The 17,918-nt window shown below is 53.8% G+C and overlaps 1 protein-coding gene across 1 annotated transcript; it reads left to right on the forward strand.

The window, feature by feature from the left end:
- The first annotated feature begins 1,064 nt into the window (after positions 1-1,064).
- On the forward strand, positions 1,065-17,729 carry LOC149120332 (myosin-16-like). Its single transcript, XM_089321946.1, is given in 15 exon segments — positions 1,065-1,153; positions 2,003-2,066; positions 2,168-2,227; positions 2,321-2,388; positions 2,487-2,593; positions 2,687-2,743; positions 4,106-4,184; positions 6,190-6,312; positions 7,604-7,689; positions 7,692-7,720; positions 11,697-11,782; positions 11,784-11,841; positions 13,245-13,303; positions 13,714-13,921; positions 17,598-17,729. Coding segments are annotated over 15 exon segments (1,305 nt in total).
- The last annotated feature ends 189 nt before the right edge of the window (positions 17,730-17,918 follow it).

The raw sequence follows: 17,918 nt of genomic DNA on the forward strand, positions 1-17,918 counted from the left end.
CTTGACACACCCTCCCAGAGGCTTCCTGCTTCCTTGCACAGCCAGGACATAACAGGGTGAAACCAGCTCTGGCTCACCCTTCCTCATCCCTTCTCCACCTGACGGTACCAACGCAATCCAGCCAAGGAGGCCCATCAGTGAGCAGCCTGCAGCCCATGCCCTCAGACCTGCCAGGGCCACTCCACTGTCTAAGGCTCTTGGTTTGACAGCTGAATTCAAACCTTGCCCGGAGATGACATTTGCAAGAAGAAAAAAAAAATTCTACCAGCTGACTAGTCACCCCCGACTGAGTCAAGTCGCCCCTCTGACAGCTTGTGGCCACCACACAAACAGACATCTGTGGGGAGACTTGTTCCCTCGTGTGAACTTAGTCCTTGGGAAGGATGGAAATTTTTTTAAAGGTTTATTTTACTTATTTGAAAGAATTACGGAGAGAGGTAGAGCCAGAGACAGAGAGGTCTTCCATTTGCTGGAGCACTCCCCAAATGACCGCAACAGCCAGAGCTGAGCTGATCTGAAGCCAAGAGCCAGGAGCCAGGAGCCTCCTCCAGGTCTCCCACACCGGTGCAGAGGCCCAGGGATCTGGGCCATCTTCCACTGCTTTCCCAGGCCATAGCAGAGAGCTGGATCGGAAGTGGAGCAGCCGGGACTAGAACTGGTGCCCATATGGGATGCCGGTGCTTCAGGCTAGGGCGTTAACCCACTGCGCCACAGCGCCGGCCCTGGGAAGGAGGGAAATTGAGTGCACCCAGGACTCAGGTTCTGTTGGTATAATTAACAGGGTGGGTAACATTTTGTGCAGCCTGTTTGTAAGAAACCCGTTTCGTTTTCTCGGGATTTCAATACGCTTTAGGGGCCAGTGCCCCTGCTGCCAACAGAGCTTGCTGAGCCTCCATGAGATTGGCAACCTGAGGACAGGGCTGTCAGGAAAGCCACGGTTGCACAGGGCAGGGGTCAGGATCGTATGGTATTATCAACCGTATAACAGTGCCCGTGACTCACAAAATGGACAGGCCCCTACTGTCAGCAAATGGCAGGTGTGGGGCTACCAATCCCAGTACTCCATGTCCCCTCCCTGCACGGAGCTCTGTCTTTACAGCAATGGAATATTCCAAGTCAAACGGGACCTGCCCACTTCCACGAAAGTCCTAAGGTGAGGCTCAGAGGTGACGAATGTCAATGCCGAGTGGGAGACGCAAAGCCCAGAGTTGGTCTTCCCATCCATGAGTACTCACTCTCCTTCGTCCTCTGTGCTCGGTGGGAGGAACTGGAAGACTCCTTCCTCTTTACCCGTCCAGCCAGGGCCATCGGGCAAAATGGGAAGCAGACACTGTCAGGCGTTCAGGCCCCTGTGTATGCGGAGCCTCCGTCTGGATAGCTGGAGCACGCCTTTCTACCAGCCACCACCTGCTGAGCTGCAAGAGATGTGGGCTTCTGCTGTAAGACCCGGAGCCCTACAGAGATGTCTTCACGTGGCTCAGCCGGCCACTGATGACATGCTCACCTGGGCAGAGGGAGACTAAGAGTCAGGAAGGCTCTGTGTGGCCAGCATAGCAAGCTGCACAAGAGGTTACACAGCCCAGGAGACAGCAGCCAGGGAGTCCAGGTTCACGGGCAATGCTCAGAGACGGGGTGTCACAGACATGCATACTACAAATCAGATGATGGGGCCCCCACTGTTGAGGTTGATTTGTTCTGAGAGGAGGAGTGCAGTGGGGGCAAGAGGTACGGGGTCACCACACAGACCCTGGGAGTTGGGTGAAGGAGGGCCAGAGGCGAGCAGCCCGCAGACTCATTTACTTCAGAGGGTACAGCAGCTTAAATAGCCAAGGCATCCAATCCTGTCAAGGGGCGGTTTATGCCCTAACCAATCACAGCCTGTTGCCAGGCAGGCTCCGTTGCCAGGTGGGTTTCGAAGGCATTCCTGAATAACTGATGCTCACTTGCGAGTGGCCATCTTGGCATGGCCTTCTCATTCCACCACGCCCCACCTTGGGCCCAGGGACATCCCAGACACCAGGAAAGTCATCAGAACAGAACTGTGGGTCCAGGAGAAGGGGCTGAAGGTGGGTGGATCCTGGGAGTCCAGAGCAGGGCAGAACCGCGGTGAGGCTGAGTGGGGAAGCACCAGCCTGAGACTCACCCACTAGCATCTGCTGCCCTCTAGGTGGGTTACAATATCACGGGCTGCCTGGAGGAGAGCAAAGAGCCCCTGAACGAAACCATGGTGGGTGTCTTCCAAAAACTGACGCTGCTTCAAAGCAGAGGAGGCTCCAGGAGTGGCTGACCCCCTTGTTGTGCCCAGCCTTACCTCCCGTAGTCCCTTAAGGATCATGTGGTCTTCATGTGGCCCCTAGGGAATGCCCTGAGCGGAGGCTGTCCTGCCAAGTCTCCTGGGGCTCAGCAACGCTCCCTACGATGGTCTGTGGACTCTCTCTTCTCCCCAGGCCATGTGTGCCAGCTCGCTCCAGCCCCACACCCTCCAGGGGACACGGCACCCCTTTTGACAATGATGCCACAGTCAGCCTGTTTGCCCTCTCCCGGATAGGTCTCAATTTCCTGGTGCGAGGGTCCCCCTTGGTCTGGTCCCAAGGTAAGCCTTTTTGAACCCAGGGAAGCCATGCGCTGGGCACAGAGCCCTGCCTGGGCCGGGTCCCGATGCGAAACATGCTCGTCTCTTCCTCAGCTGGAAGCAAGAAGCAGAGAGGATCCTCCATGACAGTCTCCAACTTCCACAGGGTCAGTAGGAGCTGCCCCAGGGACCACCTGGGGTCCAAGAGCCCCAACCCTCCTTTTCAATCGTGTTGTTGTCAGACTGCTGCTTCATGGCCCAGTGCAGGATGATTTCATTCCTTGACAATCGCCTTTGTAACTCAAGGAGTCCGTTTCCTTCTGAAGAGGCCACAGAATCACACAGGACCACTGGGGAAGAGACCCTCAAGGCCGGTGCTGTGGCACAGCAGGTTAACGCCCTGGGCTGAAGCGCTGGCATCCCATATGGGCGTCGGTTCTAGTCCCAGCTGCTCCACTTCCCATCCAGCTCTCTGCTGTGGCCTAGGAAAGCAGTAGAAGATGACCCAAGTCCTTGGGCCCCTGCACCTGCATGGGAGACCTGGAAGAAGCTCCTGGCTCCTGGCTTCGGATCAGCGCAGCTCTGGCAGAAGAAGAAGAAGGAGAAGAAGGAGAAGAAGGAGAAGAAGGAGAAGGAGAAGAAGAAGAAGAAGAAGAAGCCCTCAGAGGAGGTCCAACCCAACCAAAACCTGGAGGGTGAACTGGAGCACCACAACAAATCAAGATCTTAGTGCCTAGCCGGTGCCATGGCTCACTAGGCTAATCCTCCGACTGCGGCGCCAGCACTCCGGGTTCTAATCCCAGTTGGGGCGCCGGATTCTGTCCCAGTTGCTCCTCTTCCAGTCCAGCCCTCTGTTGTGGCCTGGGAAGGCAGTGGAGGATGGCCCAAGTGCTTGGGCCCTGCACCCACATAGGAGACCAGGAGAAGCACCTGGCTCCTGGCTTCGGGTCGGCACGCTGCGGCCATTTGGGGAGTGAACCAATGGAAGGAAGACCTTTCTCTCTGTCTCTCTTTCACTAACTCTGCTGGTTAAAAAAAAGAGAAAAAGATCTCAGTGCCCCCAAGACCTAGTATTCTGGAGTTGGTTTGGCAGATCTTCTGGGAAGTTTGCGCATGACGGGAAATATTTTCCAAGGTACAGACATGCAACCAATGGGGAGATGTTACACAAAGAAAGATTTCAGTACTTCCCAAGGATTGGGCTGTCCCTGGGTAGAGTGGGTGTCTCGTGAGCATCCAGTACAGAGGTTAACAGTGGCCAGGGGCCTGTCCCACAAAACTCTGGTTCCTTCTTAGAATCAAGACTCTACAGGGAACCAGCCCTGATTCTGGGAGACCATGGTCACTGGTCCTTGAGGGTGATGTGCACACTAGGAGTTTCTGCAGTCACGGGAGTGGTCTCTTTTGTGCCACAGGGCTAGTGGCTGAGGCACTGAATTCTAATACTCAAGGAATACCTCTCCTGAGCCTGGGCGTCCTGCACATCTGAACTGCCCTTCACTTACTTGCTCTATATCCCTCCCTCCCCAGGAGCAGGGGACAAGCTGATGACCACCCTCCACGGCACCACCCCCCGTTCTGTCTGTGGTGTTGTCTCCAGTTCAAGCAGTCATGACCCCAGTCATGGGGTCGTGTCTCTCTGCTGAAAGTTCTGAGGGTCTGTGAAGTTCATGTTTGCTCCAAATCATGCCCACCTTTCATTGCCTGGGGGCTGATGAAGAAGTCTCTGAGATGCCAGTGGAAAGGAGTCGTCATCAAAGAAGGATGACTTTTCTCTGAAGGGAGGAGAGAACTTCCACTTTGCTTATGGCCTTGCCTAAATAAGGAAGGAGTTTGTGGATTCAAAAGGCTTCCAGGGGCCGGCACTGTGGCATACCTTGGGACCAGACCATAAGGGTGCCAATTCGAGTCCCGGCCGCTCCACTTCTGATCCAGCTCTCTGCTATGGCCTGGGAAAGCAGCAGAAGATGGCCCAAGTCCTTGGGCCCCTGCACTGGCGTGGGAGACCCAGAAGAAGCTCCTGGCTCCTGGCTTCGGATCGGCACAGCTCCGGCTGTTGCAATCAGGGAGTGAACCCGTGAATGGAAGACCTCTCTCTCTCTCTCTCTCTCTCTGCCTCTCCTTCTCTTTGTGTGTAACTTGGACTTTCAAATAAATAAAATAAATCTTTAAAAAAAAAGAAAGTCTTCCATAGCCTAGGCGGCTCATGTCAAGAACCTCAGGTGGTCACTGACATCGTACATAAGAGTGTTAATTGTTAACTCAACAACAGGAGTTGCTATGCACTAACTTCCCACGCAGGGCCTCCGTCCTCAAAGAGTCGTATTATGAGAGTTAACAGTAAAACTTGTTCTCAAAGATTTACTTTGTTTTAGTGTATTGAATGGAGGATATGCTTAGGTCTCATAAGTTTCAGATAAGCCCAATTCCATTGCTTGTTTCCTTAGGCGCTTCTTCAACTAATGATAAAACTTGTTCTCAAAAAAAAAAAAAAAAGTATATTATCGCAAACATTAAAAGAAAAATAAGAAAGGAAGTAGGAGGAAGGGTGGGAATGAGGGAGGGAGGGAACTGTCCTTATGTTCTTAAAACTGTATGTAGGGTTGGCTGGTGCCACGGCTCAATAGGCTAATCCTCCGCCTGCGGCGCTGGCACACCAGGTTCTAGTCCCAGTCGGGGCGCCGGATTCTGTCCTGGTTGCTCCTCTTCCAGTCCAGCTCTCTGCTGTGGCCCGGGAAGGCAGTGGAGGATGGCCCAAATCCTTGGGCCCTGCACCCACATGGGAGACCAGGAGAAGCACCCGGCTCCAGGCTTCGGATCAGCGCGGTGCGCCAGCCACAGCGCACCGGCCGCAGTGGCCATTGGAGGGTGAACCAACGGCAAAGGAAGACCTTTCTCTCTGTGTCTCTCTCACTGTTCACTCTGCCTGTCCAAAAAAAAAAAAAAAAAAAAACTGTATGTAGGGGCTGGGGCAATGCCATAGCCGATAAGGCCGCTGCCTGCAGTGCCTGCATCCCATATGGGTGCCAGTTCAAGTCCCGGCTGCTCCACCTCCAATCCTGCTCTCTGCTATGGCCTGGGAAAGCAGTAAAAGATGGTGCAAGTCCTTGGACCCCTGCACCTACATGGGAGACCTGGAGGAAGCTCCTGGCTTTGGACCGGCGCAGCTCTGGCCATTGCAGCCATCTGGGGGGTGAAACGGTGGATGGAAGATCTCTCTCTCTCTCTCTCTCTCTCTCTCTCTCTCCTCTGTGTAAATCTGACTTTAAAATAAATAAATAAATAAATCTTTAAAAAATTCAAAAACTATATTATGAGATACATGAAATCTTTGATTTATATAAATAAAAAATTTTTAAAAATATATCGTCTTTGAGAGAATCCTCAACCATGGGTCATCCCAAAATCATATCCCAGCTGCTTTATAAAGCAGAGTGATGCCTGCTCTATCAGAAATCACACTCAGAGAACCTTCAGGAGTTTTTGGAATTGTGGGGGATCTGGGCTCCCCCCCTCTCCAGGCAGTGGCAGAGAGAGACAAGGATTGATGGCACAGACACTCAGTTCAGCCTCGTTGAGTGGCAGGACTGACCTCTCCATCCTACGCTCCCCCTCTTGGTGGGTGTAGTGGAAACCCACCTGATCATGCAGCAGCTGGCTTGCGATGGCATCCCGGAAGGCATCCGTGTTTGCAGGAAGGGCTTCCCAAACAGGCCGCAGTATCCAGAGTTCAAACAGAGGTGAGTGGCATCTCCCCGAGTGCAGAGTACAATCTTCCTAGGATTGATGAGCTGCCCAGTGCAGTCCCACTGGCATAGACCCCATGGGTGACTTTTTTTTTAAGATTTATTTATTTATTTGAAAGACAGTTACAGAAAGTCAGAGGCAGAGAGAGACAGAGAGACAGAAAAAGAAAAATCTACCCATTGGTTCACTCCCCAAATGGCTGAAGCCAGGAGCCAGGAGCTTTATCCAGATATCCTACTTGGGTACAGGGGCCCAAGGACTTGGGCCATCTTCTACTGCTTTCCCAGGCCATATCAGAGAGCTGGATAGGAAGTGGAGTAGCCAGGACTTGAACCGGCACCCCTATGGGATGCCAGCACTGCAGGTGGTAGTTTTACCCGCTATGCCAGAGCGCCGGCCCCTATGGGTGTCTTGTCAGTACCACCTCACCATCACTGCTTCAGTGCAGGCTGGCCCAACTTTCAACAGCCAGTGCCTGCATTTCTTTAGCTTCCGGATCCTGTTTTGCTCCTCCTTGGCGGGTGGAAAGTCCCAGGAATTAACACTTCTCCAGGAGCACCCTCCAACCAATGACTGATGGACTAAGGCTGAGGCATTTTCCAACCTGGCTCTCAGAGGGCAACGTCGTGGTAGATGTTTAACAAGCATTCTCCAGGTTTACCAATAAAAAGGGGGGTGGGGCAGGGAGGTGGAGAAGTCCTGACTGGTCATATCTGCCAATCCCAGTGTTATAAATGCTGCTATGGCCGCTGCCAAGGCTCCCCAGTTCCCCGTGTGACAACTGCCTTGATAACACGCCTTTGACTGGCTTCCTGCCCACTTCCCACCTCTGCCGCCTCCCAAGTACACGACTTGCGTGATCTTTTGCTGCACGCCCCACTTGCTAGAATACCTGACCACAGATGGAAGGAGCAGGAAACGTCACCAGAGGTCACACAGTCTAAGCCCCCGACTGGGGAGGGACTTGCCCAAGGTCACACAGGGAGCTGTTCACAGGTCAGAAAAGGTAGCGGTTCTCCTGTGTCTGGGCCACTGCTCTCTTCTCTACTCCACACTCCACCAAGAAGGGAAGGATTTTGGCTTCTCCTTGAGCCCCAGCTCTCTCTCCCAAGCTGCGGCTCTGGCCCCAAAGCCCCCTGTGAACCTCATCTCCCTCCTGCCTTGGACATCTGTGAGACAGGTCTAGTTCCCGTCTTGAAGGCATCCCAGAGGTCAGCGGGTAACTATGAATGTACTGGGCACCCTTGAGACAGTGACGACGCTCAGGCCTCTCTCTCCCGTCAGGTACCAAGTGCCAGACCCCGTGAGTCCCCAAGGGTTCACGGACAACAAGAAGGCTTCAGAGCCGCTTCTCAAGTCCATCAAGCTGGACACAATGAATACAAAACTGGACACACCAAGGTGGGGTCTTCCGCTGGGTGCTCCCTCTCTACGCCAGCTCAGCCTTGTCCCAAGACAGTGACCTTCAGATTGTGAATTCCAGCATGGCCATCGGCCAACCATCTGCCTTGGGCAAGTCCCTCGGCAGCCTCATTGTCTCCTTCTGAAAAATCAGCGATAATGATGCCAATCTCACAGGAACTGGAGTGAGTGGCAGCAATGCGCCTGGAACCCAGCACACACAGAACAAGCGCCCACTCAATGGCAGCCTATTTCCTAGTGCTACGTAGGCCCTGAGTTTCTGAGAATAAAAAGATCCCAAGGTCCTGGATCATCCCCGCCAGGCCTGACAGCGGTCAGGGCCTGGGTGACGAAGCGGCACATTCCCTATTCGTCCACACGGAAAACCCTGAGCCCTGATCAGGCAGGTGAGTCAGGGCTGACTCAGGCAGAGCGCCCTGCTGATCTTGACTCACGGTGCCTGGGCCACCCCGCGTCTATCCCATTTCCTGGCCCTGCACAGAGTTTGGTTGGGACCGTAAGAGCTGGCCAGCCCAGCAGTGCAAGGTGTCCATCTACAGCTGCCCCATCAGACTACAGGGTGACGGAGCAGGAGCACGGGCCTCATGGCCAGGAGTGAGGGGCTCAAAGCCTGCCTCTGCGCAGCCCGGAGCAGAAGGCTTGCCTCCCCACTTCTCACGCGTGACATCACCTGGTGTGGGAACTCCCAGCGTGCATGTGCCTCCCACACATCTGGTCACTCGGCCAATGCTTGCAGCACGCCTACCATGTGCCAGGCGTGGTTCCAGGCTCGAGGGACTCGAGTGAGGAGAACAGAACGAGTCTCTAGCTCTTGGGGCTTGCTTCATCACACTCTGTGCTGGCAGAATCGTGGCACTGCTGGCACTGTTTGCTTTGGCCTCCTTCATGGTGAAGACTTGCTGTGTACACAGCTGGATGGACTTAGGGGCAACACTTGGGGGTGTATCACAGCAGCACGGAAGACTTGAGCTGGAAAGAACCCTGGAGATGCAGCCCCTGTTTCCCCACCCACCTTTGACAGATGGGGAGCTTAAGAAATCCTGGTGAAGGGGTGGAGGCGGCAGGCCCGACTTCACAGAGGCGGGCAGGAGCTGGTAGGCATCAGGCCCCAGTTCCGTGGGCCATGTGGTCTGGGAAGTTGAGCTGAGACCTTTGGAATCTGGCACAGCGATCAACGGGGCAGGCAGACAGCGTCTGGCTGTGGTTCAAGGTTGCCTCGGGCACCTCAGGTGCGGGGAAAGGCTCAGGGCTGCTGGGGACTGAGCTGTTCCCAGAGGTAGGCAGACTCTGGTGGCAGGAGCAGAACAAACAGCAGGATGGTTCTGTCTGTGAACTGGGTCCCTGTGCTTGACGATGGCTCACGGGGCCCCGCTCACAGCCACGTGCTTGCCTCAAAGACCAAATCTCAATGCCAGTGAATTCTGAAATATCAAGAAAAGTTTTAGGAAACCAAGGCCAGTTTCCCTACTCGAAGCCTAGTTCCTTGGGGTGTTTTTCTGGCGGTGGGAGTAGAGCACTCTCTTCCATCCTTTTCCCACCGGGACTCCGCTGGCGGCTCTACTCCCTGGCTCCACGTGTGGAATCTGGGCTCTCGGAGCTGGGATGTCTCAGGGGTCCTGCTGTTGGGGCTCTCATGGGACAGGAGAGGAGGCCAAGGCCCCCTAAGGGAGGGTGACTTGACCAAGGTTGCCGAGCACGTCTGAGGCAGGCTGAGGCCAGCGTGTGGGTCTCCTGGAGTCTTCTCTCCTTCTGGAAGTTTCCATCACGCCTTATTTTGAAGCATGTAAAAAGATGTCACATTATGAGACCTAACAATCAGACCAGCGTCCCTGAGCCCATTTAAACACCCAGAAGATAACCTCTGCATGTGTCTCTTCCCCAATCCAGGAGCAACTTCTGTCCTGAATTTTTAACCATTTCCTTGCCTTAAAAAAATTATCACCTAAGCATAGAGGCCCAGGTTTTGCTTGGTCTTGCATGTCCTGAGAGTCTCACCCTGGATGCTGTTCCGTTGCATTCTTCCACGCCGAGCTCCTTTCACTCAATAGTGTCTCTGAGACCCGTCCTTTTTGGTACACGAGGCTCACTCGTTGCCACTGCTGCACCACACTGCCTCGGATGGCTACGGCCACACCACACGTACCCCTTCTCTGTCTGTGGGCGTTTGAGTTGCTTTTTTTTTTTTTTTTTTTGACAGGCAGAGTGGACAGTGAGAGAGAGAGACAGAGAGAAAGGTCTTCCTTTGCCATTGGTTCACCCTCCAATGGCCGCCGCGGCCGGCGCGCTGCGGCCGGCGCACCGCGCTGATCCGATGGCAGGAGCCAGGAGCCAGGTGCTTTTCCTGGTCTCCCATGGGGTGCAGGGCCCAAGCACCTGGGCCATCCTCCACTGCACTCCCTGGCCACAGCAGAGGGCTGGCCTGGAAGAGGGGCAACCGGGACAGAATCCGGTGCCCCGACCGGGACTAGAACCCGGTGTGCCGGCGCCGCTAGGCGGAGGATTAGCCTAGTGAGCCACGGCGCCGGCTGAGTTGCTTGCTTTTTCTTTCGTTCTTTTCTGCAATTACCAACAATGCTGCTGTGAATACCCCTGCCCGGGCTCCACCTAGGACTTTCTCTAGAACAAAGTTCTCATTTTTGGTTGTACGTTAGAATCATCCGGGGTTGGGGGGGGGGGGGGTTGTGAATTTTCCAAAATGGCAATGGCTGAGCCTCACTCCAGAAATCTGTTTGAAATCCCTTACCCCAGCATCAGCATCTCTCAAAGGCCCTGCAGGCAGGTGTGGACGCACTGCCGGGGCTGAGACGCAGGCCGCAGGGGACAGGTGCCCTCCAAGCTGGCAAGGGAATGCCAAACTCTTTTCCAGAATTCTTGTGCCAATTCACTCTCCCCGCGGTCCACATCCCCACCAACACCTGTTTTATCAGGTGTCTTCAATGTTACAAGAAGGGGGAGAAGAAATGAAACATGTGACCTTAGTTTGCATTTCCCTGAGGCTGGGCACGTCCAGCTCTCACACACTCATACACACTCACACACGCACATGCTCACACACGCACACACTCACTCGCACCCACACACACACACTCGCTTACACACACTCACACTCACATACACACACTCACTCACATACACTCACACACACACTCTCTTACACACACACACACACACTGCAAAGCTAGCCTGGTTTTCCTGGGGATGAGTCCCATTGGCGCCTCACAGCTTGATGCCTGAAATTGTGTGGCACTGGTACAACTCTGTCTTTATTCTGAGAAAGTCAGCGCCGCCGCCACCTCCCGCTCCCCACACCTGCTCCCATGGGGCCACTCCCCACAGAAGGATTCTGTCTGGTGGGGAAGAAGGCGGGCCCCTGGAACCCTGGCCACAGGGCAGTCACCATCACAGTGAGGGTTACTTGGAGCTTTGGAGCACTTTTCCACCCACGATCTCTAAGACAGGGATCAGCACCCCCACTTCAGGTGAGGAGCTGAGGACCAAGGAGGTGAGAATATGTGTGCAAGCTGCCTGGCTGGGAAGCATGAGGCCGCGACTAGAGCCCGGTTTGGCTCTCGGCGAATCTAAGGGCAACCCTGGCAAGAGGGAAGCCATGCCAAGGCTGGGGCAGGCAGCGGCTGCAGGAGGTGTCCAGGCTGCGGCCAGCTGTTTCCAGGGACCTCAAGCATCACTTTTTACCTTTTCAGGCCCCTTCCGACCCTCAGGTTCTTTGATTTAAACCCCCCTCGGGGTGGACGCTCAGTCTACTGTGACCCATACAGGAGTACCTGGTTTGATTCCCGGCTCTGCTCCTGCTTCCCGCTTCCGGCTAACGAGCACCCTTGAAGGCAGTGACGATGGCTGGAATGTTTGGGCCCCTGCCACCCACACGGGAGACCTCAGTTGACTTCCCGGCTCCTGGGTAGAGCCGGCCTTTTTCAGAAGAGGGTTTCTTCCCCAGGAGTTCTCTCCAGCGCGCATCCTGGCCAAGCTTGAAGACATCAGGGTCGACCGTCTGGCCGGGATCGTAATGATGCTGCCGTGTCCCCGTGAACCTTGAGGTCAAGAAGATGCTGCAACGAAGGGGGCATCTACAGACATAGCGAGCAAGGGCCGCTGAAGACGTGTGTGCACACACTAACACGCACACACAGGCACACGTGCACACCCATACACAGACACACACAGTGGTCAGTGCCGATAGCGCCACCATGTGGTGAGAAGGGTGGACATCAGTGTCTGCTGTTGGCCCAAAGAGCCCTGTTTTGGGCTAGTACCGGGGTCCTGGGGCTGGGCGGCGACAACAGGAAATTGTCCTCCCACAGTTACCAGTCTGGAGGCTGGAAGTCCCGCCTTAAGGGGCTGGCAGGGCCGAGCTCCCCTCAAAGCCTCTGGGGCAGGTGGTTTCTTGCCTCTTCCCGTCCTGATGGCCCCACGTGCTCCCTGGCTTGTAGACGCCTCCCTCACAGCTCTGCGTCTGTCTTCACATGGCCTCCTCCTGTGACTCTGTGTCTTCATGCTGGCCCAGACATGTTGGAGTAAGGGCCCACCCTGTTCCAGTGTGACCTCATTCTAACTCATTACATCTGCTAAGTCCCCATTTCCCCATAACGTCACTGTCACAGGTCTGGGGTGGGTGGGGTGGTAGTAAGGCTTCAACACAGCTTTTGGCTAGGGTTAGGGTTAGGGTTAGGGGATAAATCTCAACCCCTGACAGGGACCAACAGTGCAAACCTCTTCACAGGTCACTTTCACAGCCTTTCCCTCAGTTGACCCACAGTATGACACGGTGCTGGGGCGTGGTAGCGCCAGCACACCCACTGGACAGATGTGGACACCAGGTCCGTGGGGTTAAGGACTGGGCTTGGTTCACACGGGGTCAGGACTAGAATCAGGGATTCTCACTGCAGACTCCTGTACTTGGAACCATGTTTTCTAGCAACTCCCTAATGTGCTCACCTGAAAGCAGCCAGCCCAACCCGCTAATCTTTTGTTGACGCCAGCTCTTTGTGGCCGCACAGTGATAACGGATCCCCATTACCCTCTGGCCAGCCCTCCACGACCCCCTACCAAAGGCAGGGAAGCCAGTTAGGGGCTGCGCAGAGGGATGTAGGCCCCGTTCAGCCCAGGGCCTCGGCGTACAAGGTCTGAGAGATGATGGCTGAAGCTGCCAGAGAGTAGAAGATGGATTCTGGAGATGCTGTACAGATGGGAGTGAGGGACTCAGGGCTGGTTCCTGGGGAGGGAGCGGAAGGTCTCGGGCTCCTGTGCCTGGAAGGGGCCTGGCTCCATCAGGCTCCATCTTTGCCTCCTGCAAGTGCTGCTGGGCTCTGACCCCAGCCCAAGTCTGACTGTCCCAGACCACACGGGCAATGCTGGGTGTCTGGACAGAGAAGCTCTGTGGCCTTCTAACCTCTGCCTGGCTCCCTTTCTCCAGGCCCTCTCCCCAGGGAGGCCAGGCTCCCACACCTGCAGCTGAGCTCACGTGACCTTGCCTCTTGTCATTGAGAGGCACATGCGCAAGTTCCTGCAGCTGCATTTTGGGGGCTGGCAGAAGCCCTGCAACAGGTGAGGGCTGGGAGCCCAGGGCAGCTGGGACTGCTGCCACCTGTGGTGTGGGCTGCGGGGGCCTCTCCCATGGACAGTGTTGGGGTGATGGTTTCAGAGATCACAGGAAGTTGCAGGAACAGTCTGAGAATGAGGGTACCTGGGAGACAAAGGAGTCTAAGCCTCCTACCAGATAGTGCAGTTTCCTGTCTGCCATCTCACCCCATAAAATAAAATCCACCGAAGATGAGCACAGCCACCTCCCCACACCCTCTCTGCCACCAGAGGGCCCTTGGTTATTGATCCCTTGCCCCTGGGTACATTGAGGGGTCTTCAACTCCTTCAGTGAGTCCTTGGCCTCAGAGTTGGAGGGCGCACAGGAAATGACGGGATTCCGCCTCTCATTTCGCCGTGTCCTTCTGAGAGAGTAGTCAGGACAGCAAGCCACCCAACCTGGTGGAGCTACAGACACCCCCCGCAGCCAGGCCACCCTTGACCAATGCAGGAGGCCTGGAGCAGGCTGCAGCAGGTGGTCAGGCCCACTCTGGGGTCACCATCCAGAAGGAGTGTGCCACAGGCCAGCAGGGGAGGGAGGCGGGACACAGGGCAGCTGTGTTCAGGACAGAGGAGGACAGTCCTGTTTGGGGCAGCCACACAGGGGGCAGGGACAAGTTCTGTGTCCTCTTGGGTGACCCGAGCCCTCCATTAAAAAAAAAATTACTTATTTATTTGAAAGGCAGAATTACAGAGAGACAAAGAGAAAGGGAGAGACAGAGAAGGATCTTCCATCCACTGATTCACTCCCCAAATGGCTGCAACTGGCATGGAAAGCCAAGACACTCTGTCAAAAAAAAAATTACCTAAATGAAAGATCTCCGCGAGTGAGATCCCAGTGGAAAGAGCAGGTCATCAAAGAAGGAGGTATCTTTCTCTGAAAGGAGGAGAGAACTTCCACTTTGACTATGACCTTGTCTAAATATGATCAGAGTCGGTGAACTCAAAAGGCTTCCATAGCCTTGGCAACTCATGACAAGAGCCTAGGGTGATTACTGATGCCATAAACAAGAGTATCAATTTGTTAAGTCAACAACAGGAGTCACCGTGCACTTACTCCTCATGTAGGATCTCGGTCCTTAATGTACTGTACTTTGTGATTTAATGCTATAACTAGTACTCAAATAATATTTTTCACTTTGTATTTCTGTGTGGGTGAAAACTGTTGAAATCTTTACTTAATATATGCTAAACTGATCTTCTGTATATAAAGAGAATTGAAAATGAATTTTGATGTGAATGGAAGGGGAGAGGGAGCAGGAAAGGGGAGGGTTGCAGGTGGGAGGGAAGTTATTGGGGGGGAAGCCATTGTAATCCATAAGCTGTACTTTGGAAATTTATATTCATTAAATAAAAGTTAAAAAAAAATGGCCGCAACTGAAGCCAGGAGCCTAGAACTCCATCTGGGTCCCACATGGGTGGCAGGTACCCCAGCACTTGGGCCATCTTCCACTGCTTTCCCAGGCTCATTAGCAGGGTTGGATCAGAAGTGGAGCACCCAGGACTTGAACTGGCACTCAGGTGGGATGCTGGTGTCACAGGTGGTGGCTTTACCCACTATGCCACAACACTGGCCCTGATTACAACTGGACAGGGAGGAATGGTGAGCGCTGTGTGTCCAAGAGAGGGACTGCACAGTCTCTGGAAGTCAGCGCGGCCGCTGCCCCACCTGCTCTCTGACTGACCTCTCTTTTTATCAACTCACTTTTTTTTATTCTGCACATTTTATTTGTATCCTGACTTGCTTTGATCTCATCCTAAACAAACATCATCCACAAATATCAAAGATTCAATGAATTCTTTTTCATATTTCTAATTATTCATTAAAGTAGTTGCAGGGGGCAATTCAGAAAGTTCATGGAAAAGTGGAATCAAAAGATAACTGTATGTAAGTGCAAAAAAATTTGAAATCTGTACGTGCCGAGGGTCTTCAAACATTCATGGAGAATGTGCATTATGAAAAAACTACATGCATTTCAAAAGGCTTTTTGCACCAAAAATAAGTGTAGCTTTTAATTCCAGTTTCCCACATTTTTTCTTCTTTATTTTAATTGACACATAAAAATGTACATTTTTTTGGGATTACCATGTGATATTTCAATACATGTCTACATGGTGTAATGTTCAAATGAGGGTAAGTACAGATATCTCCTCAAACGTTTCTCATTTCTTTTTGGTGAAAACATTTAAACTCCTGGAGCAAGTGTTTGGTGCAGGAGTTAAGACCCACTTGGGAAACCTGTACTCTGGATCAGAGGACCTGAGTTCAAATCCAGCTCTGCTTCCAAGTCCAGATTTCTGTTGATGTATACAGTGGAAGGCTGCGGGTGATGGCTCAAATAGTTGGGTTCACATCACAAATATCCCACAAACATTTTAAAGTACTCTTGTATGTAATCAAAAGGGTCCCTACTTTTAAAAAATTATTTATTTTATTTATTTAGGGAGGGGGAAGGAATGAAGAAAAAAGTCTCATCTGCTGGTTCACTCCCCAAATGCCAGAACACCCGAGGCTGGGGCAGACCAAAGCCAGGAGCCAGGAACTTCATCCAGGTCTTCCACGTGGGTGCAGGGACCCAACTGCTTGAGTCAGCACCTGCTGCCTCTTAGGGTGTACAATAGCAGGAAGCTGGGGGCGGGAGTGGAGGCAGAACTCCAACCCAGGCACTCTGCTATGGGATGCAGGCATCCTGCACAGTGTCTTCACCACCGTGCCAAGCACCCAGCCTCAGAGGGTTTCTAAGTAGTGCTTAATCCAACACACCTGCCGCTGGTGTGCTCATCCCCCTTCACAAAGCCCTGGGCCAACAGCCTCTAAGAGCCTCTGGGCAGAGCTCAGAGGAACAGATGACAAGGAGGCAGAGGCTGGGAACCTCCCTGTTCCCTACTAATTAAATACGCGACAGAGAAGGTTCTAGCCTAATTAGTTAAAAAAAAAAAAAAAAAAACCTTTACTCTCAGTATTTTAACCAAGTTCTTGTCTTCTTTAGCTAAGCCAGAGAGGATGGGTCAATGAATAAAAGCACACACTTCAGCGGGCATCCACTGAACAGAACCTATTTCCGGGTGCCAGAGCACGTGTGACAACTTTCACACAAACTTCGCCACTGCGGTATCCCCGATCCCCACCGCCTTGACCTTCTTCCAGGATAGTGGATCCCTCTTCCCAAATCCATTTCCATAGTGTTTGCCCTCCTGGGAAATGGACCCATGGGCTCAGGAAATACCCCCGAGGGCCTGTCCAGCAGGCTCAGCTTGGTACTGTGGGGACCCAGAGGGGTCAGAAGGGAGCACTTCAAGGGGCTTGCAGCCCAGCAGGCAAAGGAACACTGATGATGGGGCCCAAGGGACCCTGGACTCAGGGGCAGGGTAACAAGTGCCAAGTGCATCGAGAGGCCCAGAGAGATGCTGGGGTGCTGAGCAGAGTCACTGCTCCCAGACGAACAGCAAAGGAGGTTCAGCCCTGCACTCCTGGAGGGCACCAGGGGCACAGGCCAGAGGCAGGAAGGATCAGCTGAGCCATGGCAGGGGCTGAGCAGGGGAGACAGCGTGGAAGGCCTGGAAGGCCACATTGAGAGCTGGGACTTCATGTTGACGAGAAAGTGAAAGAAGTCAAGAGACACAGACAGAGAGACACGGAGAAAGACAGTGAGTCAGAGACAGAAGGAGGGAGGAGTCTGTAAGAGAGAGAGGGAGGGGCTCCACTGTATGCACACTTGCAGAGAGATGGACACACTGGGCACCTGGGGGCTGAGGAATGCCTAATGTTACATCTCGCAGAGTTAAGAGCATGCTGGCAATTGGTCCTGTGCGGGCCTTGTGGCTCAGTGGGTTAAGCCACCACTTGGGATGCCTGCATCCCATATTGGGGTGCCTGGTTTGAGGTCTGGCTATTTTACATTTCCAGATCAGCTTCCTGCTAATTTACCCAAAAAGCAGCAGATGATGGCTCAAGCTCTTGGGCCCCTACCATCCACATGGAACACCCAGAAGGTTCCAGCTTTGGCCTTGCCTAGCCCCAGCTCTGTGGGCATTCGGGGGGTGAACCAGCAGACAGAATCTCTCTCTCTCTCTCTCTCTCTCTCTCTCTCTCTCTCTCCGCACACATGTAGGTGTGTATCTGTCTGTCTCTGCCTCTCTCTCTTTAACTCTGCACCATACTGGTGATGCTAGGTCAAGTCTGAGGCAGAGACCCTGCAGCCCGTCCCTACCCGCCTAGCGAAGCCCCCCTCTCCGAACCTTGATGTTGCTTGTCACCCAGATCAAGCTGCTTCTGAACGTGGCACGGCAAGAGGGGGAGATGAAGGCCGAGGAGAGCGAGCTGAGGAATGCCATGGCCGAGACTCGGGAGCTGATCACCAAGGGCAAGGATCTGAAGACTGGCCTCGCTTAGCCAGGAAAAGAATGACCTCACCATCCAGCTGCAGGCTGCACGCCAGGTGCTGGGAGGGAAGCGTGGGGGCTGGTGGGCCTTGGCAACTGCTCCGGAGCGTGGCTCTGGTCAGACCTAGGGAGGGGGCAGGGGAAGCTCTTCTGGGCAGCCATGTCCCTCTAGACCATAAGGAAATCCCCTGACTTGTTC

Source organism: Oryctolagus cuniculus, chromosome 19 (assembly GCF_051225735.1).
Source record: "Oryctolagus cuniculus isolate XC-2025 breed Fujian yellow rabbit chromosome 19, ASM5122573v1, whole genome shotgun sequence".
Taxonomy (NCBI): domain Eukaryota; kingdom Metazoa; phylum Chordata; class Mammalia; order Lagomorpha; family Leporidae; genus Oryctolagus; species Oryctolagus cuniculus.